The sequence below is a fragment of the Calidris pugnax genome, unplaced genomic scaffold (genome assembly GCF_001431845.1).
Source record: "Calidris pugnax isolate Ruff unplaced genomic scaffold, ASM143184v1 scaffold68, whole genome shotgun sequence".
In the NCBI taxonomy this organism is placed as follows: domain Eukaryota; kingdom Metazoa; phylum Chordata; class Aves; order Charadriiformes; family Scolopacidae; genus Calidris; species Calidris pugnax.
The window spans coordinates 5,651,250-5,665,576 of record NW_015090921.1 but is presented as its reverse complement, the minus strand read 5'-3'; the positions used below and the strand labels follow the sequence as shown (position 1 = coordinate 5,665,576).

General features: G+C 42.5%; 1 protein-coding gene across 2 annotated transcripts in view; it reads right to left on the bottom strand.

The window, feature by feature from the left end:
* Window positions 1-14,327, bottom strand: part of CAPN3 (calpain 3) — a 35,567-nt gene that overhangs the window by 19,375 nt on the left and 1,865 nt on the right. The window contains exons 2-6 of one of the 2 annotated variants that reach the window (XM_014950338.1): window positions 7,362-7,431; window positions 4,910-5,028; window positions 4,138-4,271; window positions 3,310-3,478; window positions 2,521-2,661 (exon numbers count right to left, since the gene is read on the bottom strand). In XM_014950338.1, the coding sequence (XP_014805824.1) occupies window positions 2,521-2,661; window positions 3,310-3,478; window positions 4,138-4,271; window positions 4,910-5,028; window positions 7,362-7,431 (633 nt within the window). Of the gene's footprint in view, window positions 1-329; window positions 471-1,116; window positions 1,276-2,520; window positions 2,662-3,309; window positions 3,479-4,137; window positions 4,272-4,909; window positions 5,029-7,361; window positions 7,432-14,327 lie in introns of those variants that run through there. The other variant, XM_014950339.1, reaches the window with a different exon arrangement.

Here is a 14,327-nt window from a genome sequence, read left to right as displayed (position 1 = left end):
CATTTTCATTTACGCTTTTTAAATGCATAAATGATCTTAAAGGCAGCAATCTAAAGAAGCATCCCAGGAGCAGACTCCCCTCTGTTGGTGGGCAGAGCTCCATAGCACTCTCTGTCTCAAAATAAGTTCACCCAGAGCTTTTTGTGCCAGAGTGAGAGCTGTGCCTTTAATACATATCTCAGATAACATCCATAAGAACAGGTCTTTAGTTTTGGGATAACTCAGTGAAGCCAAATAAGGATTTAAAAACGTAGATGGTGTGTTCCTCTAACTGTTCTGTCTGTAAATAAAAGCCCTGTGAAGTCAACTGCTTCTGGGTACATACTTACCCAGGCTGGCCTCTCGTCTGTCCCTTGGTAGTCTACAGTGGAGTGAGTCATCTGCGCGTTTTCCAGATTCTTCACCATTCGAGCAATCAGTTCCCCAATGTCGCTCCGAGGAGCTGATCCATAGGAAAAGCCCAGGTTATCCTGGTACAGAGAATGGGAGAAAAGTGTCAGGTAGAAACATGAGGCAGGGAGAAAGGAGAGAAATTATACAAGATGGATGAGTGGTAAAAGGCAGCTTAGATAACTTCTCTCTCATTATATGCTAGATGGCCCATACTTATCCACAGTGGTTGGTAGCACTGCTTGTTCTTCTGCCTTTACTGCAACTTCATGCTTCATAATGGTTATTGAAGCTAGCTTTGTAACTTTCACTTTTAAATTAACCACAGTAAATTAAGACAATTTCAGACTGTGTTGGTAATCGAAGGGTTGATTTCCTAAGCATTTGCGCACTTAGCTCACTTGATGTGAAGATTTACATCTTAAGAGTTGTGGCACCCCTCTACTAACCTGGGTGAGGGCACTGAGGCTGGGGGGGTGCTGGTTTTGCTGATTGCACCCCTTCTCCCCACCTCCATGTTCTGCTTCACTTTGTTTCCCCTTTGGTGTTTGCTGTTTGCTAATGGGTGATGTCTAGTGGACATGACTCCATCTCTTAGAAATGGATGTTTGCTATATGGACTAAACCAAGCAGTCCCAAAAGGTGGCATGTATTTAATTATAGATGAAGAGGTCCCTCTCCTCTAGCCTTTCTTACGGCTCATCTGCAAAGTTCATACAGACTCACATCAATGGAGCTGGCCATGAGGGATCCTCTGTCAATGGCATGTTTCATGATTTTATAGATATCTTTAGGGGCATCCTTTATCTCATAGAACTCTGTGACTCCTCCGGTGAAGTCCTCCATGGCTTCGGTCGTGTTGCCTCCTTTCAAAGCTTCATATGACCCATGGAGCCTTGGAAAGAGAGAAGAAAAATAAGGAGGATCTCATCCAAATATTTCCTGGCTGTCGCAATTATTTTCCATTATTTCCCTTCTGCTTCTCTCTCTTCTCTTTCTTTCTCCTGTTTCCATATTTTTAATGCCTGTAATTTCATATTTATTTCATTTTTTTCTTCATTTCTGCTCAGGTTGTCACCATCATTACTTATCAGAACCCCTTTCTCTCTTTTCTATTTAAGAATATTAACTTCCACTGGTGCCCTAGGCCGCTTCTCTAAAGTGCTTTTGAAGTCTGCACTATCTGCCTCTATCCATCAAGAGTCATGATTATATTTTTTTCTGGTGATGGCTCAGGAGTGTGTAATAACCAGCAGCAAAATGGCTGCCAGAGCAGTAACTATACAGAGTTTTCCAAACTTCTTTGAGCAGACAGTCAGTGGGGAGGAAATCCTCCCCAAAACACGGGTGATTTGGGCAGCCAAGCTTGCAAAACAAGGCAGTCATAGTGGGCCTTCCCGAAGAGTTACACCAATTCAGTCTTTTAGGAAGACTAAAAATAGCTGATTTTTTTTCTCTTTTGACATCCATTTCTGCTGCAAATGCAGAAGATGGTTTGTGCAACCAAAAGTTTTAGATGATGTAATTGGGGTGGGTGTTGGGTGTTTTTTCTCTCTGTAAAGTGAGAGACGCAATTTCATTGTCATGGAAATGCAGGTCCCTAAAGGGCAAGGCATGACAGCTGCTTGACAGAGGGAAGGACAAAGCAGCATGTCCCTCCACAGATTTGGAAGCTTTTAAGTTTCCCAATATGGGATTTTCCTTTCATGGCTTTAATATCCCTCTCTCTATTTTGCTATGTACTAAGTTATACTGGAGTTACTTTGTAGTTTACCTTGTGTGTAAAACTCGACACGTTTTTCATTTTCATTTACGCTTTTTAAATGCATAAATGATCTTAAAGGCAGCAATCTAAAGAAGCATCCCAGGAGCAGACTCCCCTCTGTTGGTGGGCAGAGCTCCATAGCACTCTCTGTCTCAAAATAAGTTCACCCAGAGCTTTTTGTGCCAGAGTGAGAGCTGTGCCTTTAATACATATCTCAGATAACATCCATAAGAACAGGTCTTTAGTTTTGGGATAACTCAGTGAAGCCAAATAAGGATTTAAAAACGTAGATGGTGTGTTCCTCTAACTGTTCTGTCTGTAAATAAAAGCCCTGTGAAGTCAACTGCTTCTGGGTACATACTTACCCAGGCTGGCCTCTCGTCTGTCCCTTGGTAGTCTACAGTGGAGTGAGTCATCTGCGCGTTTTCCAGATTCTTCACCATTCGAGCAATCAGTTCCCCAATGTCGCTCCGAGGAGCTGATCCATAGGAAAAGCCCAGGTTATCCTGGTACAGAGAATGGGAGAAAAGTGTCAGGTAGAAACATGAGGCAGGGAGAAAGGAGAGAAATTATACAAGATGGATGAGTGGTAAAAGGCAGCTTAGATAACTTCTCTCTCATTATATGCTAGATGGCCCATACTTATCCACAGTGGTTGGTAGCACTGCTTGTTCTTCTGCCTTTACTGCAACTTCATGCTTCATAATGGTTATTGAAGCTAGCTTTGTAACTTTCACTTTTAAATTAACCACAGTAAATTAAGACAATTTCAGACTGTGTTGGTAATCGAAGGGTTGATTTCCTAAGCACTTGCACACTTAGCTCACTTGATGTGAAGATTTACATCTTAACAGAGTTGTGGCATCCCCCTACTAACCTGGGTGAGGGCACTGAGGCTGGGGGGGTGCTGGTTTTGCTGATTGCACCCCTTCTCCCCACCTCCATGTTCTGCTTCACTTTGTTTCCCCTTTGGTGTTTGCTGTTTGCTAATGGGTGATGTCTAGTGGACATGACTCCATCTCTTAGAAATGGATGTTTGCTATATGGACTAAACCAAGCAGTCCCAAAAGGTGGCATGTATTTAATTATAGATGAAGAGGTCCCTCTCCTCTAGCCTTTCTTACGGCTCATCTGCAAAGTTCATACAGACTCACATCAATGGAGCTGGCCATGAGGGATCCTCTGTCAATGGCATGTTTCATGATTTTATAGATATCTTTAGGGGCATCCTTTATCTCATAGAACTCTGTGACTCCTCCGGTGAAGTCCTCCATGGCTTCGGTCGTGTTGCCTCCTTTCAAAGCTTCATATGACCCATGGAGTCTTGGAAAGAGAAAAGAAAAATAAGATTCTCTTTTATACAGATAAAGATACCTGCCTATATATTTATACTTAGATTGTGTGTATGTGTACAAATAAAGATATGTAAACACACATACTAATAAAACCCATAAACCACCTGTTTGGTGACTCTCAAGTTAGAAGTTTTAAAACATTCCTCCATGGCTTCGGTCGTGTTGCCTCCTTTCAAAGCTTCATATGACCCATGGAGCCTTGGAAAGAGAGAAGAAAAATAAGATTCTCTTTTATACAGATAAAGATACCTACCTATATATTTATACTTAGCTTGTGTATATGTGTATAAATAAAGATATGTAAACACACATACTAATAAAACCCATAAACCACCTGTTTGGTGACTCTCAAGTTAGAAGTTTTAAAACATGCCACTTGCACACATTAAAAAAAAAAAAAAGAAAGAGATGTTGAGAACCAAATGTAGACCTCTGAATGAGTAGCAAAACCCTCTAGAAAATATGCTTTACCCCATCCCCAATTCTGAGGCATGAAAATCTACAGATTTTCTGGTATGTTCAGAGGCTCTCTATGTGCTCATTATAGGTCCTGTACACGTTGGTTTAACCACCTCCCTGGCCAAAGCCTCAATGGGGAGCCCGTCGCAGTCCTGAGGGTCATTTTACTTTGCATAGGCCTTTTCCAGGAGGGCACTCCAGAACTCGTTGCGCTGGGAGGACTTGGTGAAGACCAGCTGGTTGTTATATGTGGGTAAGCAGTCATCGATGACGACATCCACCCAGTCTCCATAGCGCCAGAACTGAATAAAAGCAAACAGAAAAAAAAAACCCCGAGTGTTGACTTGGTCCAGGGAGGAGGAACATGGCTGAAAGAGGAGAAATGTGGAAATTAACTGCTTCATAATGTGGCAAAAAGTGACAGCATTGGGAGGGAGGCAGCTGGACAAAATTCCTTCAGGCGTGTGGACCAGTGAGAGGTCCCTTAGGAGAGCCAAGGGAATCACGGAAAACAGTCAATCTTTTCTGAATATATGTTTCTGCAATAACTTGTTTTTGACAGAGACCAGCTGCTTGTGGGCCTAAAAATAGACGCTCTTGCCAGCTACCCACGTGTCTGTGATGGCTGTAGGGCCACATCTGAGCAGCCAGGCAGGACTGGGCACCTGTTGCTATCCCTTACACGCAGGACATGGCAACCTGCAAATGCTCCCTTGGTGGATTAATGCTCCCTAATTGCCTGCCTAATTGACATGGCTGACCCTTCTGTGGCTGCCCTGTTGGAAGAGTTTAGGGTGAGGCAATTCAATCCCTCCTCCTTCCCTGCTGTCACACACGCTTCCAAAGGGCAGAAAAGTGAAAAGAAAGAGCACATTGAGACCTGAACTCTCTCTTGGGTAAACAGAGTTCCATCTGCCTCCTGCTGGACAAAGGGACTCACCTGGAAGTGAAAGATGCCAGCATAGTTTTGTATGAAGGACTGGTCGTGTGGTATAACCCTGCAGAGCAGCTTTTTATTCAGTGTCAGGCAGGCAATGGCAGCTAGGAACCAGCAGTCACCTGTAAATGAGCAGAAGCAGCAGACAACGTGAAGGGACAGAGAAACTAGAATCAATGGGAAAACCAGAGACACTGTGAAATGATATAATAATTCTCAGTGGAGCATTCCATCATCACCTTTGAGGAGAGTGCTCTTCTCCATGTGTTCTGCAGTACTTTAGCACTTTATTTATTTGTGCTCTGGAAATGCTCATTAGCATCATTCATGGCTAGGTGCATGCCTGTTAAAGAGGTGTTCCCTGTAATTTAGAAAAAGCCTAAGATCTGATGAGCACCATTGCCTGTGTTAAAATTTCCACGTCCCATATGAACTCCTATCTAAATTCCCATCTTACGTTTCCTTCCAAGCTTAGGACAGAGACCAGCTGAGAAATAACTCTCTCCCAGGTGGAGCTCTGTACAGCTGAGCTCAGTCTCACATTTCCATGCTCTGCTCTCGGGATAACCCACTGTCCCAACCATCGTTCTGTGGGGCCTCTTTCCTGCTTCATTGCTCTGATGCGTTTTCCTCTTTTTGCATCTGTGTTTGCACTGTTGCAAACACTTTCCCCTTTAGCTCCTTTCAGTTCCTCCTTCAGACTCTTGCACAAGCTTTCTGCCTCTCTAGGAGCTCTGGGAAAGTGACTTTATCCCATCGTACTTCTGTGTTCAGCAAAGGATGTCTCAACCCTTAAATAATACCTCCTAGCTGCTACTCTAAGAGAGGGTATAGGGTAAGCTTGCCTGAGCAGTGTGAATTAGTTGGGTGAGAGACTTATATGACACAGTGAAAACTAATCCTGAATGCAGTGAGTTGTAAAAGAAATTTATGGAACTGGTGGAGTGATAAAACATAGAAATACATGTATGTGTATATTTTGGAAAGCCAACTCTATACATGCTTTTTTGCTGGCAGCTGGCATAGTGTTATATTTTGGATTTGGGATGAGAATAGTATTGGTAGCACACTAAAGTTTGTGGGTGGTGCTGAGCAGTCAAGGCCATTCCTGCTCCTCACACCATCCCACCAGTGAGCAGGCTGGTGGTGCACAGATTGTTGTGAGGGGACTCAGCTGGGACAGCTGACTCCAACTGACTGAAGGAATATTCCATACCGTATCGTGTTATGCTCAGTATAGAAAGCCAGGGGAAGAAGAAGAAAGGGAGGCACATTTCAAGTTATGGTGTTTATCTTCCCAAGTAACCATTACACGTGATGGAGCCCTGCCTTCCTGGGGATGGCTGAACACCTGTTTGCCAACAGGAAGTAGTGAATGAATCCCTTGCTTTGCTTTGCTTGCGTGCATGGCTTTTGCTTTACTTATTAAACTTTTTTTATCTCAACCCATGAGTTTTCTCACTTTTTCACTCTTCTGATTCTCTCCCCAATCCCACTGGGGAGCAGTAAGTGACAGCTACCCCTTAGGAAGGATGTGGGGTCAATCGTGAACAGGAGTTTTCTAAACTATCCAATGTTTGGCAGAACTCAAAAAGGTAAACAATGCTATGAGTAGTTGGGGAAGAAATGGAAGACAGAGAGAATATAAATTCATTTGTGTCCACAGTTTGGAAACTGTGAAGTTCTGGTCACCTAAAAAGAAAGGCAATGGATTTTTTGTTTGTTTTTTTAAAAAATTACGGGGAAGGTGAGGACAGTCACAAGCACAGAACAACTCTTAAATGTAAATATTAACACACATTAGGATGCATTAGGAAGAATGTCACAGGTGAAGTTATAAAACTATAAAAGACATGGCAAAGCTCAGTGGTGAATGACTGTACAAAGCAGTGCAGGTGAGAGCCATGTGGATGACTGTTGCAGAGCCATCACTTGTACCTAAGTAGCAGCTCTATGTATTGAGGTCTCTTTGAGCATCTAAGCTTAACTTCTTCAATATAGGGGTTGTCCTTGAGTACAAGGCACACTTAGCTGGAGGCCTTCAGAAGATCCTGTATGGAAATAATAGGACTAAATACCCGAGAAAATACAACAGTAGCTGATTAGATTTTTCTCTCAGTCAAGTAACTCCTTCTTTTTACCTTTCATTCTCATCTTAACTCATTTTATTCATCCTCAAATCCTGAGAGAAAGGGCCAAGTGGTGCCATGTAACATTATATTAGTTCATGAAAAGCAAAACACCCTGCAAAGTGCCTTTCTCTTAAAGTTCTTCCCTAGATTGCTACTAGGCAGACATCAATGACTCGCTATATAAAGCAGGAATCAGTAGATGTGTAGTGATAGACTGAAACATAGGATTTCAAATATCCCTTTAGAAGCAAAAGAAAATGAAGTGAGAGCTAAGCTATGATGCAGACTTTAAAACGCACAGGATTGAAGTAAGAATTTCATACCTAATTCTCCTTGGCAGATATCTGTTCTGTTGGCTCCACCAATGATAAACCGTGGATTCTCACAGATTTCCTGCAAAATATAAACAGATAGATGAGCAGAAAAAACATGCATTATAATGCCCGTTTGCCACAGAAATAAAAGCATTTCTTTCTTTGTTGTCCTGTAGGATAGCTTGTGAATATCAAAATCTCTTGCAGTTTTCAGCAGCAGAGTTTCATTATGGAAATGTTTTAGAATCTGGATGTTCCAGGCTTCAGGCAGAAGTTTGTCCGTGTGTCTACAGGGTTTAATAGCCGGGGGGGGCTCCTTCTGTACAGTTAAAATGAGGAGAATAGGGAAAAATATTTTTCCAAGCAATGAAAAAATAAACATTAGAGAAGAGAGGAGAGCAGGTAGGTGGAAAGAATATCAGGGAACCAGAGTAAATTCTTTAAAAATGACTGCAGTTTAAGGTGTCCAATTTGCAGTAACCAAGATGCTGAGGTATTAATAGGGTTGGAGAGTGCATTTCATTAGCAATGAACCCCAGTAATACTCCTCTTTTGAAATTTGCCCAGTATCTGGTGTTTAATTCTCAGGAATCATCAATTGCTGGTTAAGAGATTTTATTCTTTTGCTCAGGTTGCAGTATTTAATTGCCAATGCTGTATTCAGAAATGTAATAGGTATCATCTGTCTCCGAAGAGAGGAAGCTCTTCTTTTGCCTTGCACTTACGACAATGTATTGGGTTTGTCAGTATTTACACTAGTACAGAATTGGCACAAGATGCTGTATAGGCATAAATAATTAAGAAATTTCTGTAGGGAAGGAAGAACTATGCAGGAACTACCAGCAAATGGAGATGGGACTATTGCAGGGTTACACAGAACCTCCTCTGTATAGGACAAAGAACTACAGGATGTAGGAAAGCCAAGGGAAGAAGTGGGTACAACCTGTCCTACAGAGGAAAGAAGTCCCTGCTTCTACCATCACTCATACTTGAATGCTTGGTATGGGGAAGAAAAAGAAGACACTGAAGTTTTGGACCCATCCCTTGTGAGAGTAAGATACTGCAACCTGAGGACCACTTCACTAAGCAGCTGCAAATGGAGAAGAAGATGAAGTATAGTCCAGGAACCAAATTTGCTGGAAGACAGGAGGGCTGGTGCGGGAAGGAGACAGAGAAAACGACTGGCAATTGTTTGTGTGGCAGCACAGGCAGCTGATGCTACCTTTGCTGTCCAAAGCTTTTTTCCCCCCACGTCATCAGTGTAGCCCTGGATTTTCCCAGACTCATGTTTCAGGTCTAGTAGTTTCACTTGGCTTGAGCCCACTTTTTTGCTCCTTCAGAGTAATCAGCAGATTTGCTTTGATGTAAATATTTGGATTAGTCATATAGCCAGAGAGACCAGCTTCCGGCTCCCCCAGCAGTCACCTTATTCTCCTCGAGGGAGAGAATGGAGGGACTGGCCTGTTATTTTGAGCCTCGGTCAGCTGTCCTGGGGTCCAGTTCTGCCAAGGCAGCTGTTTGAGATGCCTTCATGCTTTTCTCCACCCACTTGCTCTGTTGAAAATATTCTTCCCTGCATTGCTGTGGTGCTCTCCCAAAAACTAGCTGTGAGATGCCAGCTTTTCTTATTGTGTTTTTTCAGCCTTTATTGCCGTATTTTAGCTGGATCCTGCTCCTATTGAAGTAACAAGCTCTGGAATCCAGCATGCTGTGTTTTAGATGAAGGTAGTTAGATGGTGTGTAAGCGTTTCCAAACATTCAATGTACAGCAATTATTGTTCCTCAGAGAAATTTATTGCATCTTGTGCTCATTTGCTTTGGAGGATGGTTGGTAAAGGAATGAGGAGGAGGGAATCGTACAGTTGTTGTATGAACTGATTTAGCTACGACAGAAATGCTTTTCTTGCATTTCTTTATGGTGGCCAGGTGTATTTAGTGTGCTGCAGATATGCTTTTAATATCCTATTACTCTGGTTCATCTCCAGCTGTGCTAGTTGTGCTGAGCACAGCCGAAGTTACAGGGAAAGCTTTCAAGGTCTTCCAAGGCTGATGAAACGCACACACTCAGGAGAATGAGATGACCTGGTGCTCAAGATGCGGGTGGCAGGTCTGTCCTTCCAGTCTCCCTGGTTGAGCAAGGGATTGCTCTTCATCTCTTCAGCCATGTTATCACAGAGAATCCCAACTGGGCTGCACCTCGTCAATGCAATAATTCATCCAGAAAGAGTCTCCTCTGACCTGAGTGCCTCAGACTGCCTTGGTACTATCCAAAGGACCTGTGTTTTCACAGAATCACAGAATCATAGTGGTTGGAAGGGACCTCAGAGATAAATTCAGTTTGGACTGTCATTTCATTACAAAGAGCTAAAGTTACAGCAAAGGAGACAGAGAATTCTAGGAAAAACCCATTAGCAGGGAGTGCATGCTGGTTTCTGGGCAGAGAGTATGTTGGAAGAGAGCACTGGAAAATGCAAAGGCAGCATGCAACTAAAAATGGCATTGGACCTTTGTTATATTTTCTTTGGCTTTATTTCTGTGTCAGGAAAAATCCTCCAGTCAGCTTAAACTGTTGCAGCAAAAGGCATTCATTCCTTTAAAAAACTGCTGTTAAACTATGGCATTCTAAGTAAATTCCCTAAACCGATTGATCCTTTCAAGTAGAGGAAACATCTTCTTTGCCTTGCCTAAGACAATTTGTAGAACCCCAAAACCCGTTTGTTAATGAGTGGCTCAGAGAGATATGTTTGGGACAGAGACCCCGAAGTCTGCCCTTCTTTGGGAAGAACCTTCCCAAAACCAAAGGCTTGGTCTGTGCACACTCAGATATATCAGAGAAGTGTGGGGTGATGTGCTTTTTCTTTACTCTGCTTTCTCATATGCACTCCAGCAGTCTGCCTGCCCGGGGTGCTGGCACTCACCCACCCTCCTGTGGCTGTAACAGCCACTCGCAGGAGCTCCTGGGCTTCTGCTCTTCAGTAACGTTCCTGTGGTTTGTGTTTTCTGTCACCACTGACTTTGCCATCAAAGCACGGAGCTGGGTGTTGGGGAAGTATGGCCAAAATAGAAGAGGCAGCCAAAAACCCACCATAGACAGGGAGCTGGAGAAGCTCCTCAGAAGCACGTTCTTGCTGCCAGACAGGGGACAGGAGGGGCTGAGGCAGTGTCCCAGGGGCTGCCGCACCAGAGGGGAGCAGCCACCCAGCAGGGATGACAGGGAAAGAGGAGAACTCCTGTAGCAGGACAGGGAATCAATTGGGAATTAGGAATTAGTCCTCTGCCTGTGAAAGAGACTTAGGGTGGGAAAGAAGAGGAAGGCAGGCTGGGGAATGGCCATAAGGTTGCGAAAATAAATGGGATAAGGAGGCAGAAGTGGGTCCTCACGGTGATTACAACACTCATGTTCATGGTAAGGGGATGATATGCTGAATAACATTTGCATGTTGGCTAAGCAACGTTGGGAACAACCAACTGAACAAAAGCACGTTTCAGACCATAACCTCTCCTTTGATTCTGGCAGATTAGGAAGCCAGCAGAATGCTAAAGTAAAGTTCTAAGTAAAATAAGATAGTGTCTAAAAATTAAGCACCATAGAGAAGAATGGATGTGCTGTTTGCTACAAACAGCAAAATAAACCCTTTGGAATTAAATCACCTTTTACAATGGAATTTTTTGCAAGCAGAAGTACCCCAATACCCGACCTGTTCAGACAGAGAAAAAGTGAAATACATGGATGATAACCTTTCTATTTCATTTTCATGAAGCTTTATCTATAGTTGTTTTCACTGATTGAATTCAATTATTTTTTTTGTAATGATATACTATAAATTTATTTCTTCCTTTATGGCATAGATATGTGGAGAAGTATGCGAGTTGCTAAAAATATCAATGTAAATTATATTCTTTGAAATTTATTTCCTCAAATCTAAAGAGACAACTGGTACCAGTCAAACTTGCAAGTGACAAAATTCCACGTGGTTGAGCACGTCGTGCATCCTCTCAGAGAGCAGTAGTTTATAGTAAGAAATTGGATTTTATTCCTCGATGTGGAAGAGGATAATCTGTTGGCTAACTCCCGTGCCTGAGTTGTAGTGTCCACAGCATGTGTGTGTGCCTGTCCTGTGCGTATGAGTGTCCAGAAGGGACAAGCTTTACCCCGTAAAATCTAAAAATAACTACAGGCAAAGAGTGAGAGAAAGGGAAAGTGAGAGGGAGGGGGTTAGGGAGATGGTGTCAATCTTCTGCGCAGCTAGTGCCAAGGCCAGACGTGTTCCGGGGACAGGCTCTGTGTACAGGCTGACTCCTGGAGCAAGCAGCTCATCTTTGCCCTAAGTAGAGAGAAGGGTGAAACTGGAAGCTCAACTCCCACTGGTTTGGGAACATACTTATGAAGTACTGCCAGCCAGTAAATCAGTCCTGACACTCCTGAAGGAACTGTTGTATTCGACTTCTTGTTTCTGCCCTTTGTTGCAGAAAAGATAAATAGAGATTTCTACTAGCAGTGAGTGTTATCTGAAAATATGCTCCTAATGGTGAAAATAGTAATTATTTAATGCTGTTGAGGTCAGGTCATTACCTGCTGGCTGGGTTTGGCTCCTCTAGGGAGCAACTCGACAGCACTAAGATTCACCTGGTGATAGCTACTGCCCATGTAAAAGGCACTTTTTCATATAGGGGGCCCAGTGTGGAAACTGGGACATTCTGCGTGCATTAGGATGTACCAATCTTACAGGAGATGAATGACTCTGCCCATTTATTTTGTCATACAACAGTGGGATAAGCGACAAATTCACAGGCTCTGTGAAAAATCTAAACACGTGTTGCTCTCCTCTATAACCCAGTTCTTTAAAAGGTAACATTGTTTGTGTGTCAGGAAAAGCCCCCTAACACCTTGATTTCTCTTTGATTGGGAAGTCTTAAATCACACGCTGACTTCAGTGTTATTTTTGCCCTAATGACACTTGTCTCTGGACTCTGGCTCATGTACTCATTGCTGACCTTCTGCCCTAGTACTACAATGTTTTCCAAAGCACCAATTCCTTTTTCTTTCTCAGCCATTTGCTTGGTTTACACATTTCCAATCAATAGCACAATGCACAATCTCTACAACTCATTAAAAAAACCTCAACTAGGGGAACATTTAAAGACGGTAATTTAGTTGGCAAGCTTGACTACCCTCTGGGAGTATTAATTCTCAGTCTTCTAATGGTGGCCAAATCTTCTTATCATGAATGCAAGCCTTCTTGCACCAACAGGGCAACCAGAAAGGACAGATTGAAGTGTTCGTGGAAACTGGAATGCAGTTGCTTCAGGGTAGATTGTCCAGATGCAGAATTGATGACTTCCTTGCATCTAAATGTAATGAGGATTGCAGGGCTCATATTTGACATGACTTTGCAGGACAGCTTGGCAGAGCCGTGTGTCACTCTTTCCAGGATATTTCAAGAGCAATGCAAGTAGTGTGATGCAAGGGCCTCCCACTGCACAGCGTCAGCAAAAATGCTCATTTTGGAGCCTATGTGGTTGTTCTTTCCTTCATGTCCTCCCTTCTTGCCCAGTACAAAAATTCATCTGTTATGTCTCGTACGCAGAGCTCCGTTTTGGGAAGAATGTCAGTAGCTGCTGGGGGGGATCAAGTGAAGGATTAAGAGTCGTTTTATTTTTATTTTTTTTTCTTGGAATGGTCAGCAAGCGTCAGGGTATGACCTACTGCTCCAGCTAACAGTTCATCCAGTGCCTGCACAGGGGATGGCAGGTGGGCACACACTTCTCACTTCTAACCCAGAGTTAATCTTTATGGATGTTCAGGAGTATTACGTAGTTATACCTGTTCAAAAAACAGCTTCTCCTTTTCTTATCTTTTACTGCACAGATGTTTTTGTTATATAGGTCTTTTTTTGTGAGAAACAGTAGTTGCTAGTAAAAGACAAATGGTGTCTTTAAAGAAACTCAGGATACCATAGAGAAGAATGGATGTGCTGTTTGCTACAAACAGCAAAATAAACCCTTTGGAATTAAATCACCTTTTACAATGGAATTTTTTGCAAGCAGAAGTACCCCAATACCCGACCTGTTCAGACAGAGAAAAAGTGAAATACATGGATGATAACCTTTCTATTTCATTTTCATGAAGCTTTATCTATAGTTGTTTTCACTGATTGAATTCAATTATTTTTTTTGTAATGATATACTATAAATTTATTTCTTCCTTTATGGCATAGATATGTGGAGAAGTATGCGAGTTGCTAAAAATATCAATGTAAATTATATTCTTTGAAATGACTTCAGTGTTATTTTTGCCCTAATGACACTTGTCTCTGGACTCTGGCTCATGTACTCATTGCTGACCTTCTGCCCTAGTACTACAATGTTTTCCAAAGCACCAATTCCTTTTTCTTTCTCAGCCATTTGCTTGGTTTACACATTTCCAATCAATAGCACAATGCACAATCTCTACAACTCATTAAAAAAACCTCAACTAGGGGAACATTTAAAGACGGTGATTTCAATAGGAATTAGTTGCTGAAGATCTATAGAAGTCGGGCACTTTGTACCACTGAAAATTTAACCCATGAGTATATACTACAGTGCAGATATCATACTGAGGGCCAGAGTATAAAAAACAGTCTTTCCCTTTATCCAGAGACCCTTAGAAGAATACTTTGTAATGATTCTCAACACTAGAAAGAAGGTTGGAAGGAATAAGGCATGTAACACGCTTCATTGTTACTTTATTTCACTTACTTTCCAACTTCAAAAATGCCAGTTAAAACATTTTAACAAAATGTCCCAGACACTAATTACAGCCTGCAAGAAGCACTGATGCGCTTAAATAAAAGAAGCAAAGGACAGCTTGGCAGAGCCGTGTGTCACTCTTTCCAGGATATTTCAAGAGCAATGCAAGTAGTGTGATGCAAGGGCCTCCCACTGCACAGCGTCAGCAAAAATGCTCATTTTGGAGCCTATGTGGTTGTTCTT